This window comes from Thalassophryne amazonica, chromosome 10 (assembly GCF_902500255.1).
Source record: "Thalassophryne amazonica chromosome 10, fThaAma1.1, whole genome shotgun sequence".
NCBI classification, from domain to species: domain Eukaryota; kingdom Metazoa; phylum Chordata; class Actinopteri; order Batrachoidiformes; family Batrachoididae; genus Thalassophryne; species Thalassophryne amazonica.
The window spans coordinates 16,288,533-16,307,848 of NC_047112.1; the positions used below are offsets into that span (position 1 = coordinate 16,288,533).

Sequence of the window (19,316 nt, forward strand, 5' to 3'; positions counted from 1 at the left end):
GCTGATGGTGACGTTAATAAATGAACAGCAGCAACATCTGTGTTGCCCTTCTTCTTCATCAACCAGCAGAGCTTGTGTTGTGTCTCAACTGCTGAACGAGTGACATTGGTGGTGAGCTTTTTCTATTGGGGAGGAGGAAAAAGTATACCACAAACTTGATTAGGAGGCTAGGTTATTAGCTTGTTAGCTGTGGCGCACTCTGGGTCGGAAACATTTCTTGGAGCCGCACGTTGTTGCTTCCACCACCTAGTGGACCCGCTTGGGGTCCCAACTGGCTACCGTTCAGACATGCTGAACATCTTGTACATTTGTCTGCATCTGTCAAGATGTCTTTATTTAGATGTTAAACTGTTTCTCTGCACTGACAGACATGATCTGTCCTCTGCTTATGAGTGAATAAAGGTACATTTACTAGCCATCTTTTTACATGATGTCTCTGACTACAGGCTCAGCTGTATTATGGTAACAACACTGACTACAATAAATTTTACTATACAAAGTGATTTGTTTTACTTCCATTGAACTTTAATATTGTAATGCTAATGTTTTCACAAACTGACATTTTTTTTTGTTTTGTTTTTTTTGTAGATGTTTGGGAATTGGACATTTGGGACACTCGTCTTCACTGTTATGGTCATCACAGTCACATTAAAGGTAAAATTATAGCTAATCTTACAATATACAGTACAGTGTCATTATTGGGTTAGATGAATAGGTTTGAGCTGAAATATGGTGAGACTGTCTTCTTTAAGCTTAAAGCTTTTTATTAACATTGCCTCCTATTAAGAGGACTGTTTAGTGGTCTTTTAACTTCAAATAATACCTTATTTTTGAACACAATTTCAATCATACTATTGTTTTCCTTTGTTTATGTTGTACTTTTTGTGATAACATCATGATGTTTTTTTTTTGTGACATATATAATTATTAATGGCACAATTGTGCGTAATTTGTAATTGACAAATGAATCACAGATTTTACATCTTCAATCCAAGCTCCTTTTTAATGTTACCATTATTTAGTCTTTTTTATGAAGTACAACAGCTTTTTTTCTCATCAGTTCTGCTTAGTGCAGAATCATAGCAGTAAAACTAGGACACTCACTAATAGTGACTGAATTATGCTTTAGTTAGCTATATATCTGTTGTTGTTTGTAAAAAGATGTCTTGAAATGTGGACTTTTACTCTGAGAAGGCGGGGGCAGGGACACTGAGACTTCTCTCTGGTGCAGCACTTGTATACTGTCTGTAAACAGGAGTTAAACACAACAATCCACCCCTCCCTCCAAAAAAAAAGAAGACTGAAAACGAGAGTTACGAATGTAACTACGGTTCTATGAATTCCAGATGACCGCCAGAGGGCGGTGCTTTAGCACCTGGATAACTACATGTGCGCAGCACAGAGGTCAAGAATATATACCAACAAAGTCACGCCATTGGATGTGACCTGGGTGACGTCACTGGTTGTCTTTATATACCAGACGCACCCAGCGCTGGCTTCTTTTCGGAATGAACTCGCAAGACTCTGAGTGACAAGCAACTCTGGCGGTCATCCGGAATTCATAGAACCGTAGTTACATTCGTAACTCTCGTTCTATTTCATTCCTCCTGACCACCAGAGGGCAGTGCTTTAGCACCTGGATGACTTATTACCAACAAGGTCACGAAGAGTCACACTCATCTCGCATCAGCAGTGGGGACTGGAGGCAGACAACACCGCCGATGTCACCGCAGGAGGAGCAGCCACATTCAGTCTGTAATAGCGGGAAAGGTACAGGACGAAGCCCACGTAGCAGCAGCACAAATATCACTCAAAGGGACACCTCTCAGTGCAGCCCAGGAGCTGGACACCCCTCTGGTGGAATGGCACGTAACCTTAGGAGGCTGAAGACCTCTGGACCTGTATACTTGTAAAATGGCATCCACGACCCAATGCGAGAGTCGCTGCTTTGAGACAGCACAGCCTCTTTTGTGATCACTGTAACACACAAACAGGGCATCCATTTTCCGGATCCCAGCAGTCGCACTAATGTACTGCTTCAACATTCAGACAGGACACAGGGAACCTGAAACAGATAATCCTGGATCAGAATGCTGGGCATACACAGCCAAGGAAACTGGCTGGTTAACATGAAAGGTTGAAATTCTCTTGGGTAAAAGGGACGGATTAGGCCACAGCGTAACCCCAGATCCGTCAAAATTCCATCGCAAACAGTCCCCAGCGACTGATAGGGCATGGAGCTCTCCCACCCACTTAGCCGAAGACCGTGCACGCAGAAAGGCAGTCTTCACTGACACCCATTTAAGATCAGCACTTTCAACTGGTTCGAAAGGGGATAAGCTTAAACCCTCCAGGATTAGAGGAAGCTCCCATGAAGGTACGCGTGCAAGCCTTGGAGGCTGCAAAAGACGACACACTAAGAGGTGTGAACCCACTGACCGGCCATCAACGTAGATGTGAAGGCAGAGATTGCAGCAACATAAACCTTTAAGGTAGCAACAGAAAGTCCTTTCTCCAGCAGTTCTTGTAAATATTTGAGAATAGGCACAGGGAAACGCTCCGGGTCTAACTTTTGGTTCTCACACCTCCACGCAAATAGCTTCCATCTGTTGTCATACAAAGCCCTGGTAGAAGCAGCACGTGAATTAAGGATAGTCTGAACAACAGCCTAGTCACAAGAACTTAACACGGAGTCCGGCCCCTCAACGGCCGCACATACAGTTGAAGGCGTTCTGGGTGAGGGTGCCAAATCCTCCCCTGTAGCTGTGACAACAAATCCTTCCTCTCCGGGAGAGCCCAAGGTTCCCCCTCAAGGAGTTTGTAAATCATGGGAAACTAAATCCTCCCCGGCCAGAATGGAGCAACCAGCAGCACCCTGTGGCTGCTCTGATCTATCCTGTGCAGTGTCAGCATCAGCAGTGGGAGAGGAGGGAAGGCATAAAGGAGGCAATCCGGCCACGGGTGAGCCAATGCATCCTGCCCCAGCGGGCTGTCTGATTCTGAGAGGGAGTACCACCGTGGGCAATGTGTCGAGGTGCTTGAAGCGAAAAGGTCCACTTCCACTACACCATACTTCTGCCAGATCATTTGAACCACAATCGGGTTCAGTCTCCACTCTCCTGGTGGTGGTTTCTGTCTGGAGAGTAAATCCGCAGCGCTATTCTGTACGCCGGGCAGATGAACTGCTCTGACACTTTGAATGCTGAGGCAACGCTCATAAGAGAAGCCTCAGAGTTTCTGCCAATGAGTGATTGGACCTGGTGCCCCCCTGATGGTTTATGTGATAGACTGTTGACGTGTTGTCCGACTGGACAAGAACATGTCTTCCTCTCAGGGCCGGGAGGAAATGCTTGAGAGCCAGTCGCACAGCGCGAAGCTCCAGCACGTTTATGTGTTGGAGTCTCTCCTGAGGACTCCAGACACCCCTCACCATCCTGTGATTCCACACGACCCCCCAATTTTTGAGTGATGCATCTGTAACAGCCACGTCTTGGCGAGAAGGGAAGGAGCCTAGAGGGACACCCTTGCAGATGAAGTCCACATTACCCCAGGGTCTAAGGTGCAGAAGGCACTGGTTGGAGAGTCGTACAAGCCTGTGCTGATGCAACTTTGAGTTGAGGCCTAGGTTGTTGATCCAAATCTGTAAGGGACGTAAGAACAGAAGTCTCAAAGGTACCACTAGCAACATTGCAGTCAATTTGCCCATCAACCGGAGCAGCAAACCAAAAGGCAGCGTCACAGCCCGTTGAATATGTGAGACGAGACAAATTCAATCATCTACTCTCTGCGGGGATGGCAATGCAGTGATAGTCAGGGAGTTGATGACAATGCCGATGAAGGTCGTTTGTTGACTGGGAACAAGAGAACTCTTTGCAAAGTTCACTGTGAGTCCTAAATGAGAAACATGGTTCAGAAGAAGAGCTGTGTCGTTGTGCGCCTGCTCCTGAGTCGGAGCGCAGACAAGCCAATCGTCTAAGTAGGGTAGGATTCTTAATCCAAGAGCTTGCAGTGGGGCCAGTGCTGCAGCCATACATCTGGTAAATGTACGAGGGGCGAGAGAGAGGCCGAAAGGAAGCACCCTGAACTGGTATGCCTGACCTTCGAAACCAAAGTGGAGAAACTGCCTGTGATGAGGCACCACTGGCACATAGAAATAGGCGTCTTTTAAGTTGACATTTGTGAACCAGTCTCCTAGTGTGATAGTTTGAAGGACGTCTACTGTGCGGAGCATGTGAAACTGCAGCACTTTGATATAACGATTCAGACGTCGGAGATCGAGGATAGGACGAAAGCCGCCATCCTTCTTTGGAACAAGGAAGTAAATTGAATAGAACCCCCTGAGCTGGTTTGAACTGTGAACTAGCTCTATGGCCCCCTTCTCCAGGAGTTCCAAAATCTCCCGTTGTAGGGCGGCAGACTGCACCGAGTCGGAAACAACAGTCATCCTCACCCCATTGAACTTTGGAGGACGACATCTGAACTGAATTCTGTAACCTTCGAAGAAGGTTGAAATGACCCATGGGTCTTGAACTTGAGCCTCCCAGTGGCTCCCAGAGTTGATTTCGTGAAAAACGGCTGGGGTCTAAACGTTGGCAGTCAGACCCGACCACCTCTGCCTCGCATCCCTGAGGACCGCTGGGCGCAATTACTGGAAGCTCTGTGAAACCAGTTCTTGGGAGTCTGCCCGTAGGCTCCCGAAAGGCAGGCCGCTGGCCCTCAACTGCGAAAGCACGTGCAGCTCTGGGAGTCGGCAGAAGCCTGTATGTAGAGTGAAAAGCTGTAGCACATGTGACTGGCTGAGGTCTGGAAGACCGGTGTGGCTTGGAGAAAGACCCCTCTCATCCTCATCCTCCACACAGTTTATATCACTTGTCATGTACAAGGAATCAGTCGCAGCAATAGACACGACATCTTCCTCCTGCTGAGTAACTACATTGGTCTGATCAGCCTCATTAGGGACAACAGGAACTGTCACTGCATCCCTAGGCTGTAGATTCAGAAGCAAGGACTTAATCTGAGCAAACTCAGAAGTCAGTGTTTCGACCTTTTCAGCCAAAGCATGGTCATGAGTAACCTTCTTAACAGAAGGGGCTCCTGCATGCGGGCGTTTACGGCGCTTTGGTTCCTTCCTGGGGCTGGAGGCCAAAGTCGCACTAGATATTCCACTTTCCAATGCTGCAAGTCTAGCAGATCTCTCTGCCAGTGGCATGCTGGCACAATTAAGGCAGGCATCGCCAGTCAGGGCTTCCCTCAGGTGTCTGATCCCAGGACACGAGGGGCAAAACATATGTCCATCATCTGGGCTTAAGGGAGCCAAACAGATTCTACAGCCATGCAACAAAGGCCCTGTCAACATTGTGGACTGCGTGCAGATGGCTAACGCAAGCCCTGACGGTTACAGATGGAAAGACAAAGCGTGAATCACACACAGTGTAAATAGTAACACGAGGCACGGAGCATGAAGCACTCACAGCCGTCGACTTGACACGAGGCCCGGAGCATGAAGCACTCACAGCCGCACACTCGACACGAGGCCCGGAGCGTGAAGCACTCACAGCCGCACACTCGACACGAGGCCCGGAGCGTGAAGCACTCACAGCCGCACACTCGACACGAGGCCCGGAGCGTGAAGCACTCACAGCCGCACACTCGACACGAGGCCCGGAGCGTGAAGCACTCACAGCCGCACACTCGACACGAGGCCCGGAGCGTGAAGCACTCACAGCCGCACACTCGACACGAGGCCCGGAGCGTGAAGCACTCACAGCCGCACACTCGACACGAGGCCCGGAGCGTGAAGCACTCACAGCCGCACACTCGACACGAGGCCAGGAGCGTGAAGCACTCACAGCCGCACACTCGACACGAGGCCCGGAGCGTGAAGCACTCACAGCCACAGTAATAACACAATGCACACAGCCGAAAAACTTACAGCCCAAGTGCTAAGTCACTTAGAGCAACGACGACAACACTAGCTGCTAGCGGAGCTGTTAAACTTAGCAAAATGGCGGCAGTGCAGACAAAGTACTTCAAGGAGTGGAAAACACTCACGGCAAGCCCAACACAGTACACTATACTGGTTCTGATACACACACTACCATGTAGTTAACGGGGTTAGTGACACAACTAAACAAATAGCCAACTTTTGTCGAAACAACACAGCTAATGTGCACAGAGGAAAATACCCAGCAGGGCAGCGGCAAAGGTGCCCACCCGGCGTTTAGGAAGGTGTACTCACGACAGGCGTCAGTCAAAGAATACAAAAAACGGTGAAGCCGTGTCTTGCAGCCTCTGGAGGAAGTGTGCAGTGCACATAGCTCCAACCAAAGCTGGGTTGCGAGGCTACAAGCGACAGCGGCAATCGCAGCTAAATGCGTTCTCAACCTCTAAGAATGCGAGGATGTAGAAAAGAAGCGAGCGCTGGGTGTGTCTGGTATATAAAGACAACCACTGATGTCACCCAGGTCCAGTGGTGTCAAAAGTACACACATTTGTTACTTAAGTAGAAGTATAGATACTGCAGTTTAAAAACACTCTGGTAAAAGTTGAAGTATCAACTTGACCTCTTTACTCAAGTAAAAGTGAAAAAGTATGTGCTCCAAAACCTACTTAAAGTATAAAAGTATAAAGTAACCTTTAAAAAAAAAAACAGGTAGATGCCACTATATGAATTGAAAGCTTAATTTAAAAACTGATTCGTTCTACATGTGGCCCAAGACCCAAAACCCAAAATTACCCCCAACACAACCTGCACAAAAATGTTTCAATTCTAGAAGCTCTGAAATGCAATCTGGGACTATTCCAGACAATAAACTGCAGTGAGTGCAGCATCCATTTAGTGAAGAAAAAAAACAAAAAAACACAACTTTCCTTATTCAAATTCATTCCAGTAGTATTCTGCTCTTACTAGGATGTAGCAGTTAGTTCTGGAGGAAATCACTGAAGAAATTAACACAATGAAAATATGGTTTGACCGAAACAAACTCATTAAATAAGACGGGGATGAAGTGGAGGTATAAGAATCACTAGGTGTTCACAGGAAACACTCATTTATTTATGTATGTATTTATTTACGTATGTTCATTGTTAGTTGCTTTTATATTTTCTGTTGTTTCTATTCAGGTTCTTTTTGCCTCTTTCTCTAGGATTGTATATAATAATCATTAGATTATTAATATATAAACAAAAATAAATTTAAGAAATATTACAATTTGAAAACAAACAGCTGCAACTGCATAATGCTAAGTTTTAACATTGAAAATGCCATAGACATGCTAACGCGTTAGCATCGCTCCCGTTTTTAAGTTATAAAATACATCCATCAACTGTTTCAGAAGACCATAACAGGTCAGTTTAACATAGAAAAGGTAAATAATACTCACATAAGTATGCTCTTTAGGGTTTTAGCGGGGGAAAATTAAGCGAAAGAAAGAATAAACGAAGCAATGGTCGTAGCATTGCTTCAATCTGCGAACTACTGCTTCGATTGGTTCACGGTTCACAGCAAAGCCGTGCTGCAGAAAAGTTGATTACAGGCGCACATGACGTGAAATATATATATAAACATTAAACTGAAGCCAAAAGTAACGAGGCTGTTTGTTTTAAAAATGTAAGGAATAGAAAGTACAGATACTTGTGTGAAAATGTAATGAGTAGAAGTCGGCAGAAAAATAAGTAATGGAGTAAAGTATAGATACCTAAAAAGTGTACTTAAGTACAGTAACGAAGTATTTGTACTTCGTTACTTGACACCTCTGCCCAGGTCACATCCAATGGCGTGACTTTGTTGGTATATATTCTCGACCTCTGTGCTGTGCACATGTAGTTATCCAGGTGCTAAAGCACCGCCCTCTGGCGGTCAGGAGGAATGAAATAGAACCACTTTAGTTTCTCAAAAGTTGCTCAGTCTCACCAGCGCAGGTTACGTGGCCCAGAAAAGGAGCTCCAGTGTAAAATATCTGCTGGGCATGTCCTGTGAGGGCATGTCCTGTGAGGCTTCATCACGGAGGCGTTGTTGCTGCGCCATCATTTCACAGTGGAATGTGCCGAAAAAGTGCTGATGTCCACCTCTTCCGCAATTTCTCGGATAATCACACAATGGTCCCACATCTCCACAGCGTTCACTTTGGAAATGATCTGGTCATTTCAGCATGTTGATGGCTGACCGGAGCGCGGCGCGCTCTCCACCGTTGTGCGGACGTCTTTAAACCGGTTGTACCGCTCCTTAATCTGTGTGATACCCAGAGGATCGTCACCGAAAGCCATCTGAATAATCCGAATGGTTTCCACCTGGCTGTGGCCCAGTTTCTGGCAAAATTTGATGAAGTTGCGCTGCTCCAGTCGTTCTGCCATTTCCTTGCAAAGAAAAAACGACGAGAGACTCCACCCATCCTCACACAAAGGCTGCTTACAAGCAAGTTGGCTCATGCAAGCACACGATTCAAATCCATCAGGTTTTTGAAAAAAATAAAAAGGTCTGATACTTTTCTAACAGACCTTGTACTTCCCCACACCGTCTCCAACAGCTCATATCCCAATATTTTGCCTGTGCTGGAGTTCTAAAAAAAAAACGAACAATATTCTTCCAGCCATGCTCTTTCCACTTTAAAGAGGATGTTGTTTTCCATATTTGTTGATTTATGTTGTCCCATTCCTCCTCGGTCAATTTAATATTAGCCTCAATTTCCTTTTTATATATTCAGTGTCTTCTCCCTTTAGGTTTTCTAAGCCCTCGTATATTTTTGAGATCAATTTCCCATTGAGTTTATTTTGGTAAGCCAAGACAAACATTTTAATTATTGCTGTATCCTTATCCATGTATTCTTTATTTAATACGAGGTCTGTCAATAAAGTAACGGTCCTTTTTATTTTTTCAAAAACTATATGGATTTCATTCATGTTTTTACGTCAGACATGGTTGAACTCTCGTGCGCATGCGTGAGTTTTTCCACGCCTGTCGGTGACGTCATTCGCCTGTGAGCACGCCTTGGGAAGGAGTGGTCCTGCCCCCTCATCAGATTTTCATTGTCTGGAAATGGCGGAATGAAAAGGACTTTTTTTCCATCAGAATTTTTTCAGAAGCTGTTAGAGACAGGCACCTGGAAACCATTCGAAAAATTTATCTGGCTTTCGGTGAAAATTTTACGGGCTTCACAGAGAATAAGGTGTGTTAGTACAGCTTTAAGGACCCCTTTAAGGATGCTCGGCGTGCCGCGCTCCGAGCTGCAATGACGCGGCACAAGCCACCGGACCATTTCTAAACGGATGGCTCTGTGGATACGAGACCGTCGTGTGCTCTTTCTCTGGTTATCACAAGAGCTGGACATCAGCCATTTTCCGGCAGATTTCACTTTTAACAAGCGATTTTGTCATGGAAAGCCGCGCGGAGGCTTCGCGCATCACGACCGATTCGCTTTGGAAGCGAGACAAAGGAACGCCTCCATTTCGGCGTGTTAGAGGACAAGTTTGGACATGTCCAGCTCTCCACAATTTCACTGATACTTACTGGACTGGTAAGCATTGAAAGTCGAGATAGACATCCCTTGCTGGATTTTCTGCATATTGATTTACTGTAGCTCACTGTTAACCTAGCCATATGTAGATTGCTGTAGTTCATTTATGTCTCTGCTGTGGCTTCCTTTTCCCGTCTCTCCTGTGTGTTAACAGCTGGCGTTGGAGACTCATTTCTGGACGTGGATGAACCACTTTGTGACATGGGGCTCGATTGCTTTCTACTTCATCTTCTCTCTCTTCTATGGTGGTATCATCTGGTAAGAACTGCCTCTTGCTTTTTTTTTTCTTCTTTTTATACAACTTGCTGTTCTTTCAGATTTGAATAAAACAACATAAATAATATTTTTCAACATTATAACAATGTAAGAGAAATTACGTTAAACTGATACCAAGTCGTATAGTAGCACAAAGTGACAAATGGGTAGTTATATCACAAAACATAACATGAATCATCACTATCATAAAGTATGTTAAGTATTTGGTCCTCCAGTACTGTGATTTGACTGTTCTGCAAGTACCTTCCTCTACTAACAAAAAAAATCTTGAGTAGGCCTCAGGGCAGAGTTTGTTTTTGCTAAATGTGTGTCTCCGTCTCCTCTTCACTGCCCAATCACTGTCCTGTCTGCACCTCCAGGCCTTTCCTCCACACACAGGACATGTACTTCGTCTTCGTGCAGCTGCTGTCTAGCGGCTCGGCCTGGTTTGCTATCATCATCATGATCATAACCTGCCTCTTTCCCGATGTCGTGAAGAAGGTGTTCTACAGACATCTGCAGCCCACCAGCACGCAGAAGAGTCAGGTAGTGTGGGGAGCACGATGAGAAAGGGTTAAATAACCATTAGAATCTTAATGCCTTTTTGCTGCAGTTTTATTACAGGAGCTGCACCCTGCTGGCCTGATTGCACAGTGCAAAGCATTTGCCACATACGATGTACCTGCAAAATTGTTTTCTTTTCCAAATGAGTGTTGACTCATGGAGCTGATGAACAGCACTCTTCTCCCCCTGGTACCCAGTGATTTTTCATTTCTCTCTACTCTATCCACACTTCACTTGCCAGATTAGGTGTGTTCAACCAGTCAACAATCTGGAAGATGTGTAAGTAGAACCAGGCAAAACTTCAAACATGGAGCTGTGATTTGCCAGAATTGAATTTGGGAATTGCTGCTCAAATAGATACTGATAAATGTAAACCCAAACAACTCAGTGTATGCCAGTATAATTAAAGTTGCTTGAGTGGCATTTTAAACATTAATATAGCAACTTATGACTATATTCCTTCTAATCATTCAGTGACTTCGTGGCATCCTGGACAGAGAATGAAGCAGCACTCCCTTTGTGCTCTGAGCTTTTCTGTCTCCTTCTTACATCCTTGGTTTGAGCATTTGCACACATTCATTGCATGAGATTTCTGCGTGTGCACATTTAGTGCATGTGTGTCCTGCTCTGTGAAAGCGTTGCTGCTCCCTACGTTTATAAAGAGACAGTGGTACACACTACTCACCACATAACTGTTGATTCCCCCCCCCCCCCCAAGATGTTGGTGACTTTACACGAATAAGTCCCAAAGTCATGTTTAAAGACCAAACATACGTCTGACCAAGAATGTGGTCAGACTAAATTTTGAGCCGTTAGTCCTTTTAAAAGGCTTCAACTGCTGTTTGTTCAGCTCAGTGCAATGGGAGGGAGGGTTGTGCAGGAGTGGCTGAGGGAAGCTTTGCATGACTGAAAAATAATTCACAGCACTTTTAAATATTCACATGTTTATAATCCAGTATGGTTTGGGCCAGTGTTTCCCAATCCTGGTTCTCAGGGCCCAGACTATTGCATGTTTTTATTTTTTCCTGATCTGCTTAGACTGGATCAGCTCAACTGACTGACTGATGGAACTCACCTGCTTTAGCTCATGTGTAGTTTGAACAGGGAGAAATGGAAATTGTGAACATACATACGCTGAATAAATACTGGGATGTTGCGGTCCTGGCTCTTCTTTTACCTTTTATTAAACATTAAAAAAAAAACAAAAAACAAAACATAAAAATCAGGCAGCCTTCTAAAGAGATTGGTAGGTGAGAACATTTCAGTAGTTAAACCTCCCGTGTGCAGCAAAAGACTTATGTGTTGTACTTTCATTGGTAAAGTCTGTAATTATTTTCTCTAATATGAGAGAAGCCCAGAAGAGAAAACAATGACTGTGGAAGGCATCTGGTTTCTTATATTCTCAGCCTCGGAGGTCATGTGTGACCACTTTCTTTCAGGAACAGCATGGTATTTACGAGTTGCACTGAGACACCACATAAATCTGTTCTGTCCCCATACAAACACACTCACATGCACAACAAAACACACACTCACCTCTCGGAAGACTCTTGCTGTAATAGTTTCATTTTTGGCTCAAACTTTCCTTCTTTTTTGAGTGATCTGCCTTTCCAGATCCGGTGTGGTGTTTGATGTTTCTGCTCTAACGTTTGTCACATTTTGTCCTTTCCTGTGTGGGTTTGTGTTCTAACCACTCTGTTCTGTGTGTCTTCTTCCTGCTATCCTGTTTCTCTGTATATTCTCTGCGTGCACTTTTCTGTCCTGGTGAAGATGTATTCCAACCGAGTGGTGATAGGTGATGACTTCATCGCTCTGCAGCCTCTGTCCAGAGCCAAGAGCCAGCTGGGCAAGATTAGGTAGAAAAGATTCATAGGCTTCATATACTTACGTGAATATTCCCACATCTGTCATGGCTAACCTTTGGCCCTACATTGGTGCTCCTCTTTGAATATGATTCTGCCAACTTGAAATTTAGTATTTTTGTTGCTTTCAGTCAGTTATACCACAGCAAGACTGAGTTGTAGAGTGCTGTAAAGGACTGAGTTAACATTTGGCACCCTTGGCTCACCACTCAGCCAACATCTGGAAGAGTCTTTGTTTCCTGGAACTTGGCGGACTCTAATATCTTGGGGTAATTCTTTCTGTGCTCAGCACGAAAATTGGATACTGAGGTGTGTTGAGCTACACCAGGCATCTGGAAGTCCAGCCAAGTTCCCAAAAACAAGCCTTTTAACAGATTTTTTCCAACCTGTGCTGTTTTATGCCAAGCAACGTGTCTAAGCGCTTCTCAGTTTCAGTTCATTGTATTTTATTTATACAGCTCCAAATCACAGCAAAGCTCCCTCAAGATGCTTTACACAAGTAAGGTCTAACCTTACCAGACACCTAGAGCAAGCACACAGGTGACAGTGATAAGGAAAAACTGCCTCTGTTGATGTTGAGAAGGAAACCTCAAGCAGACCAGAGTCAGAGGGGTGACTCACTGCTTAGGCCAATCTAAAAGTTTTGCAAAGTTTGTACCAAGGTGAAGAAACAGAAAAACCAGAATAGCGTCAAAAATAAAGGGCATTATTGAGATGAGCGCACAGTCGTTGGTGCCACAGTCAGGGGGTGTGAGATAGGGCCAGCGTCCATCCATCACCTCGTCCGTGGGTTACAGCACAAGCTGTCCTCATTGAAGAGTACATTCCAAAAGCAGACTGCAGTGTGCTGCTTCAGCCAGGCTATCTCAGTCAGTCCAACGACCTGTGGTGCACAGTCATCAACCTTGCACAATATCTTCAGTGCCTTGGATAGAGAGAAAAAGAGCAGAATCAGTCGGCCAGAAATAACTCCACCTAAGGTATGAGGAAGCAGAGAGAATACTAAGGTGGTCGCCGGCCACTAGCCCTGAACTTCACTGACAGACCCAAGAATGAGAGATCGAGACCTGCTTCCATTACTAATGAGGTGAGTTAAAGGGATAGGAAATATAGTTCACACTATGCCAGTATGCTAGTCATACAAGAGGGAGAATAGATGCATCTTAAGTCTGGACTTAAATGTCTCTACAGAATCTGGCTGTTTTATCTCCATAGGGAGATCATTCCACAGAATAGGATGCAACAAGAGAAACCTCTGTGGCTTGCAGACCTTTTATTCACCCTAGAGACACAAAGTAGTCCTGCACCCTGAGAACGCAGAGCCCAGGCCAGTATGTAGAGTAAAATTTGATCAGTTGAGTAGGGAGGTGCTAGTCCATGAATAATTTTATAGGTTAGTAACAGAACCTTAAAATCTGACCTCATGAACAGGAAGCCAGTGAAGAGATGCCAAAATCGGTGTAAAGTGGTCAAATTTTCTGTTACTTGACAAACTCTGGCAGCAGCATTTTGAACCAATTGGAGACCCCTAATGCTGGACTGCAGTAAACCAGAGAACATTGCAGTAGTCCAGTTTAAACTGGCTGAGGCTTAGCACCAAATCTGGCCATGTACAAGTTGGAATCGTTTGGTTTTTGATGGCTACTTAATAAAATATGGCTGTGGTTGACTTATGTCATAACTGCGGCTTTGGAATATAATTGAACTGGACTGTGTAACTCGTTGTTTGATAGGTGCATAAGTAATGTGATTACCTTCAGTTGTACACTAGATCTGAAAGACAATAAATAATTTCCTCATCGTGAATTCACACTTAAAGTCCTGGACCCAATCGGCCGTGAAAAATGAGCTAAAATCTCAAAATTTTACACAATACTCACTTTGTTCAACGTTTAACAAAAAAAAACTATTAGTGACAAAGCCTTTAAGAATCTTGAAGCTGATAGTATTAAACACTGTTGATCATGACTAGTTTGTGAGCTATATTACAACTAGATTACTTTTTAACCTGTGAGGATCCCTGAACATTTCATCTGGTTGTAGATTTTTAAAAATGGTTTTCTGTATGTTAACTGCTTTATAGAAGATAAGACAAAATAGTCATTAAAATTCTACTTTGAAGGTGGAAACATCTAAATTGAAATGCTTTCTGCTAAAGATTATAGTTGCTTGTTTGTTTGTAAACATATTCAGTCAGAAATATATTTAGCTGTTAATTTTAAGGTCTAGTATACTTGTAGATTTTTGAAGTATCTGTCGCCCACTCCCCCTCCACCCATAAAGGCTGAAGTTGAATAATCATTTGCAGTGTTGCTTTGGTTGACTTGTTCAAAAGTAGAAAAATTGCTTTCCAGAAAAAGTTCTACAGTTCATTAAAAAAAAAAAAAAAAAACCTTCATTTCCTGGGGACTGGTCTTGATTTCGTCCTTCTGAGGCCCATTTCTAACACTGGCAGTTTGCCGGCTGCCGAGAAGAGTGCTGTTAGTGTTGGAACAGGGTCTTGTTTTGTTTTGCCTTTTCTGTGGCTGCATGCTCCCGACAAGCCAATCAGCATTCTCTGTGATTGGGACGAGGCATTACAACACACAGCCATTTCACAGAACTCATGTCTTAGGATATAATGCAGAGGAATGTTTAAAAAAAAAAAAAAAAAAAAAACTACTGCATGTACTGCATTTTAGTGAGACGGACACAGAGAATGTGTTACGAGATCGCCACTATGTCTGCCTGTGAGAGCATAAACTCGCCCACTGCATGAACACCTGCAAATCCTCACTGATTTGAATTTTCTCTCTTCACCCCGACAACTGTAACAACTGTGTGTGTCATGCGGGGACTCCGTCTGAAATGCAAAATTGAAGCCCTGAGTCCTTACCAACGTTCAGCCCAGGGCGTAACTCAGACCAACTGGTCAGAGCGCCGGCTTTCAGCCTGTCAGCTCGCGGTCTTGGCATGTAATCAGGGCGTGGTATGCATGTTGCACAGCAGCATGACGAAGCCCATAAAATCACCCCAACATCTCAAGCATTTTCATTCGTCCACAAGCATACACCAGACCCGAAAGCCTTCGAAGTGATTCTCCGTTTCACCCTCCTCACATCTGAGTCGTCCACCTGCATGGTTCAGGAGAACAGCCAAAGACAGACACCTCACTCCTGGACACCAGTCCAAGAGTCTGGACTTGTGGTGTTGTCCTGTTTGAAAGCATGCAGTATTCTGTGCTGTCAGAACATCTGCAGATGAAGCATCACCATGAACTCATAACCAAAACTCTGCTTGGTTCAGGGATGTTCTCAAAACGCTGGGGTCCATCGACATTCCAGAAAGAGCCAAGAGGGCGCAGGCTTTATTTGCAACCACTGACTCCATGAGGTGATTTCTGGATTGTTTTTGGACGCCACTGTTCTCAGGCAAGACGTCTTTAGCACCATATTGCAGAGTGAAAATCAGCAAGTGTTCCTCGATCACTGGTGCATTTCCTGTTTTGTTTTTTGTTCTTTCTGTTTTGTTTGCTGCATGCGTCGCTGCTGTTTATTTTTAAATCATTCCAGCTAAACCGCTTGCTGCTTTGGATGGATCATAGTTAAACCAGAAGGACACTCGGGAGTCCATCTGTCTGGCAAAACCTGAAACAAGTCATATAAATCAGTTTATTCCAAGTGACCTTGCCAAAAACTTGATAATCAAATAACTTTTTTTATGTAGAAAATAACCATTGCCGACCTAACTTTGGATTTGTAAATAAATACATACAACCCCTGGCAAAAATTATGGAATCACCGGCCTCGGAGGATGTTCATTCAGTTGTTTAATTTTGTAGAAAAAAAGCAGATCACAGACATGACACAAAACTAAAGTCATTTCAAATGGCAACTTTCTGACTTTAATAAACACTATAAGAAATCAGGAAAAAAAATTGTGGCAGTCAGTAACTGTTACTTTTTTAGACCAAGCAGAGGGAAAAAAAATATGGAATCACTCAATTCTGAGGAAAAAATTATGGACTCACCCTGTAAATTTTCATCCCCAAAACTAACACCTGCATCAAATCAGATCTGCTCGTTAGTCTGCATCTAAAAAGGAGTGCTCACACCTTGGAGAGCTGTTGCACCAAGTGGACTGACATGAATCATGGCTCCAACACGAGAGATGTCAATTGAAACAAAGGAGAGGATTATCAAACTCTTAAAAGAGGGTAAATCATCACGCAATGTTGCAAAAGATGTTGGTTGTTCACAGTCAGCTGTGTCTAAACTCTGGACCAAATACAAACATGGGAAGGTTGTTAAAGGCAAACATACTGGTAGACCAAGGAAGACATCAAAGCGTCAAAACAGAAAACTTAAAGCAATATGTCTCAAAAATCGAAAATGCACAAAAAAACAAATGAGGAACGAATGGGAGGAAATTGGAGTCAACGTCTGTGACCGAAGTGTAAGAAACCGCCTAAAGGAAATGGGATTTACATACAGAAAAGCTAAACGAAAGCCATCAACACCTAAACAGAAAAAAACAAGGTTACAATGGGCTAAGGAAAAGCAATCGTGGACTGTGGATGACTGGATGAAAGTCATATTCAGTGATGAATCTCGAATTTGCATTGGGCAAGGTGATGATGCTGGAACTTTTGTTTGGTGCCGTTCCAATGAGATTTATAAAGATGACTGCCTGAAGAGAACATGTAAATTTCCACAGTCATTGACGATATGGGGCTGCATGTCAGGTAAAGACACTGGGGAGATGGCTGTCATTACATCATCAATAATCATCAATAAATGCACAAGTTTACGTTGATATTTTGGGCACTTTTATTATCCCATCATTTGAAAGGATGTTTGGGGATGATGAAATCATTTTTCAAGATGATAATGCATCTTGCCATAGAGCAAAAACTGAAAACATTCCTCGCAAAAAGACACATAGGGTCAATGTCATGGCCTGCAAATAGTCCGGATCTTAATCCAATTGAAAATCTTTGGTGGAAGTTGAAGAAAATGGTCCATGACAAGGCTCCAACCTGCAAAGCTGATCTGGCAACAGCAATCAGAGTAAGTTGTAGCCAGATTGATGAAGAGTACTGTTTGTCACTCATTAAGTCCATGCCTCAGAGACTGCAAGCTGTTATAAAAGCCAGAGGTGGTGCAACAAAATACTAGTGATGTGTTGGAGCGTTCTTTTGTTTTTTATGATTCCATAATTTTTTCTTCAGAACTGCTTTTTTTCTACAAAATTAAACAACTGAATGAACATCCTCCGAGGCCGGTGATTCCATAATTTTTGCCAGGGGTTGTACTACTCACAAAAAGGGGCCTAGTTTAATTCATGTCTTAATTTATTTCTATATTTTCATACAACTAGTATTTGGTCTCTTTCCATGTTTGCACATTTATTTATATATTTTTACATTTGTGTGTGTGTGTGTGTGTGTGTGTGCGTGTGCGCACGCGCCAATGGGTGTATGGGCTAAACCTCAGTCTTATGCAGGATTAGTCAACTGGACGAACTAAACAGAAGCAGCTGTTTTCTTTAAAATCTACATCCTGTTACCAGCACATAATGGTTTCTAGTGGAAGATCAACTTGGAAAAAAGTACGTTTCTGCCGTTGCAGTTGTCAGGTCAGTCAAGTCACTGGTGTGACCGAGAAGGGGTGGGATAATGTATATCATGGATCCAGTCCTGCATTCACTGAGATTGGGACCGCCTACCTTATTAGCATACACAAACAGAAATGAAGAAATAAATGAATGCAGAAATTTGTAATTACCCAAGTGTAGAAATACAGAAATTAATAAGGGAAGTGATAAATATAAAGAATGAATGTAGGAATGTTGAACTAGCCCAATAGTTGAAGTATGGAAATGTAGAAATAAATTCAAGACATCAGTATGCCCCTTTTAATGACAAAATGTATTATGTATTTTTATACAAGTTTTTTATGCATTTACTTATTGATTCATTTGTACTTTTTTCCACTAAAAATCTACTAACAATTGGGGGACAGTGATGTGTATCCACTAACATTAAGTCCTCCATGTTTAAAATAAATAACTAAACAATAATAATAATAATAATAATAATAAAAATTTTAAGGTTGTTGTACCAAGGTGTATGGAATCCTGGTACCAAACACAAATCCCAGTGACAGCTTAAGCTCCTTTGCAAAGTTACTGTTTGCATGTTTTATTCTATCTGTAGTAATTTGCATTTTATTCCAATTTGCTAATAATTTGCAGGAGGAATGAATTCTGTACAAGAGACATGCAGCTGGAGGAGTCTGTTGGCTCGGTGCAATTACACAACATGGCGTGTGCCGTTTAAAAACAAAAGTATATTTAAATATGATTGTGCATATAATGCCGCTTACTCAAATCAAATCAATTTTATTTATATAGCGCCAAATCACAACAAACAGTTGCCCCAAGGCGCTTTATATTGTAAGGCAAAAGCCCCCAGCAGTCTAAGTCTATAGCAGCATAACTAAGGGATGGTTCAGGGTCACCTGATCCAGCCCTAACTATAAGCTTTAGCAAAAAGGAAAGTTTTAAGCCTAATCTTAAAAGTAGAGAGGGTGTCTGTCTCCCTGATCTGAATTGGGAGCTGGTTCCACAGGAGAGGAGCCTGAAAGCTGAAGGATCTGGTTAGACACCATGTTTCTAAGATTTGTGGGGCCAAGTACAATAACTTCTGTTTTATGAGTTTAAAAGCAGGAAATTAGAGGTCATCCATGTCTTTATGTCTGTAAGACAATCCTGCAGTTTAGCTAATTGGTGTGTGTCCTCTGGCTTCATGGATAGATAAAGCTGGGTATCATCTGCGTAACAATGAAAATTTAAGCAATGCCGTCTAATAATACTGCCTAAGGGAAACGTATAAAGTGAATAAAATTGGTCCTAGCACAGAACCTTGTGGAACTCCATAATTAACCTTAGTCTGTGAAGAAGATTCCCCATTTACATGAACAAATTGTAATCTATTAGATAAATATGATTCAAACCACCGCAGCGGAGTGCCTTTAATACCTATGGCATGCTCTAATCTCTGTAATAAAATTTTATGGTCAACAGTATCAAAAGCAGCACTGAGGTCTAACAGAACAAGCACAGAAATGAGTCCACTGTCTGA

General features: G+C 43.2%; 1 protein-coding gene across 4 annotated transcripts in view; it reads left to right on the plus strand.

Annotated features, from left to right (window-relative positions):
* The window catches only part of atp11b (ATPase phospholipid transporting 11B (putative)), a 108,348-nt gene that overhangs the window by 72,186 nt on the left and 16,846 nt on the right, over window positions 1–19,316 (plus strand). For 2 of the 4 annotated variants that reach the window (XR_004562964.1, XM_034179474.1), the window contains exons 27-30: window positions 589–654; window positions 9,667–9,770; window positions 10,148–10,313; window positions 12,102–12,187. Coding sequence is in view for 3 of the 4 variants with exons in the window: in XM_034179474.1 (XP_034035365.1) it covers window positions 589–654; window positions 9,667–9,770; window positions 10,148–10,313; window positions 12,102–12,187 (422 nt within the window). In the remaining variant the exon portion in view is untranslated. The remainder of the gene's footprint in view (window positions 1–588; window positions 655–9,666; window positions 9,771–10,147; window positions 10,314–12,101; window positions 12,188–19,316) is intronic. The other 2 variants (XM_034179472.1, XM_034179473.1) reach the window with 1 other exon arrangement.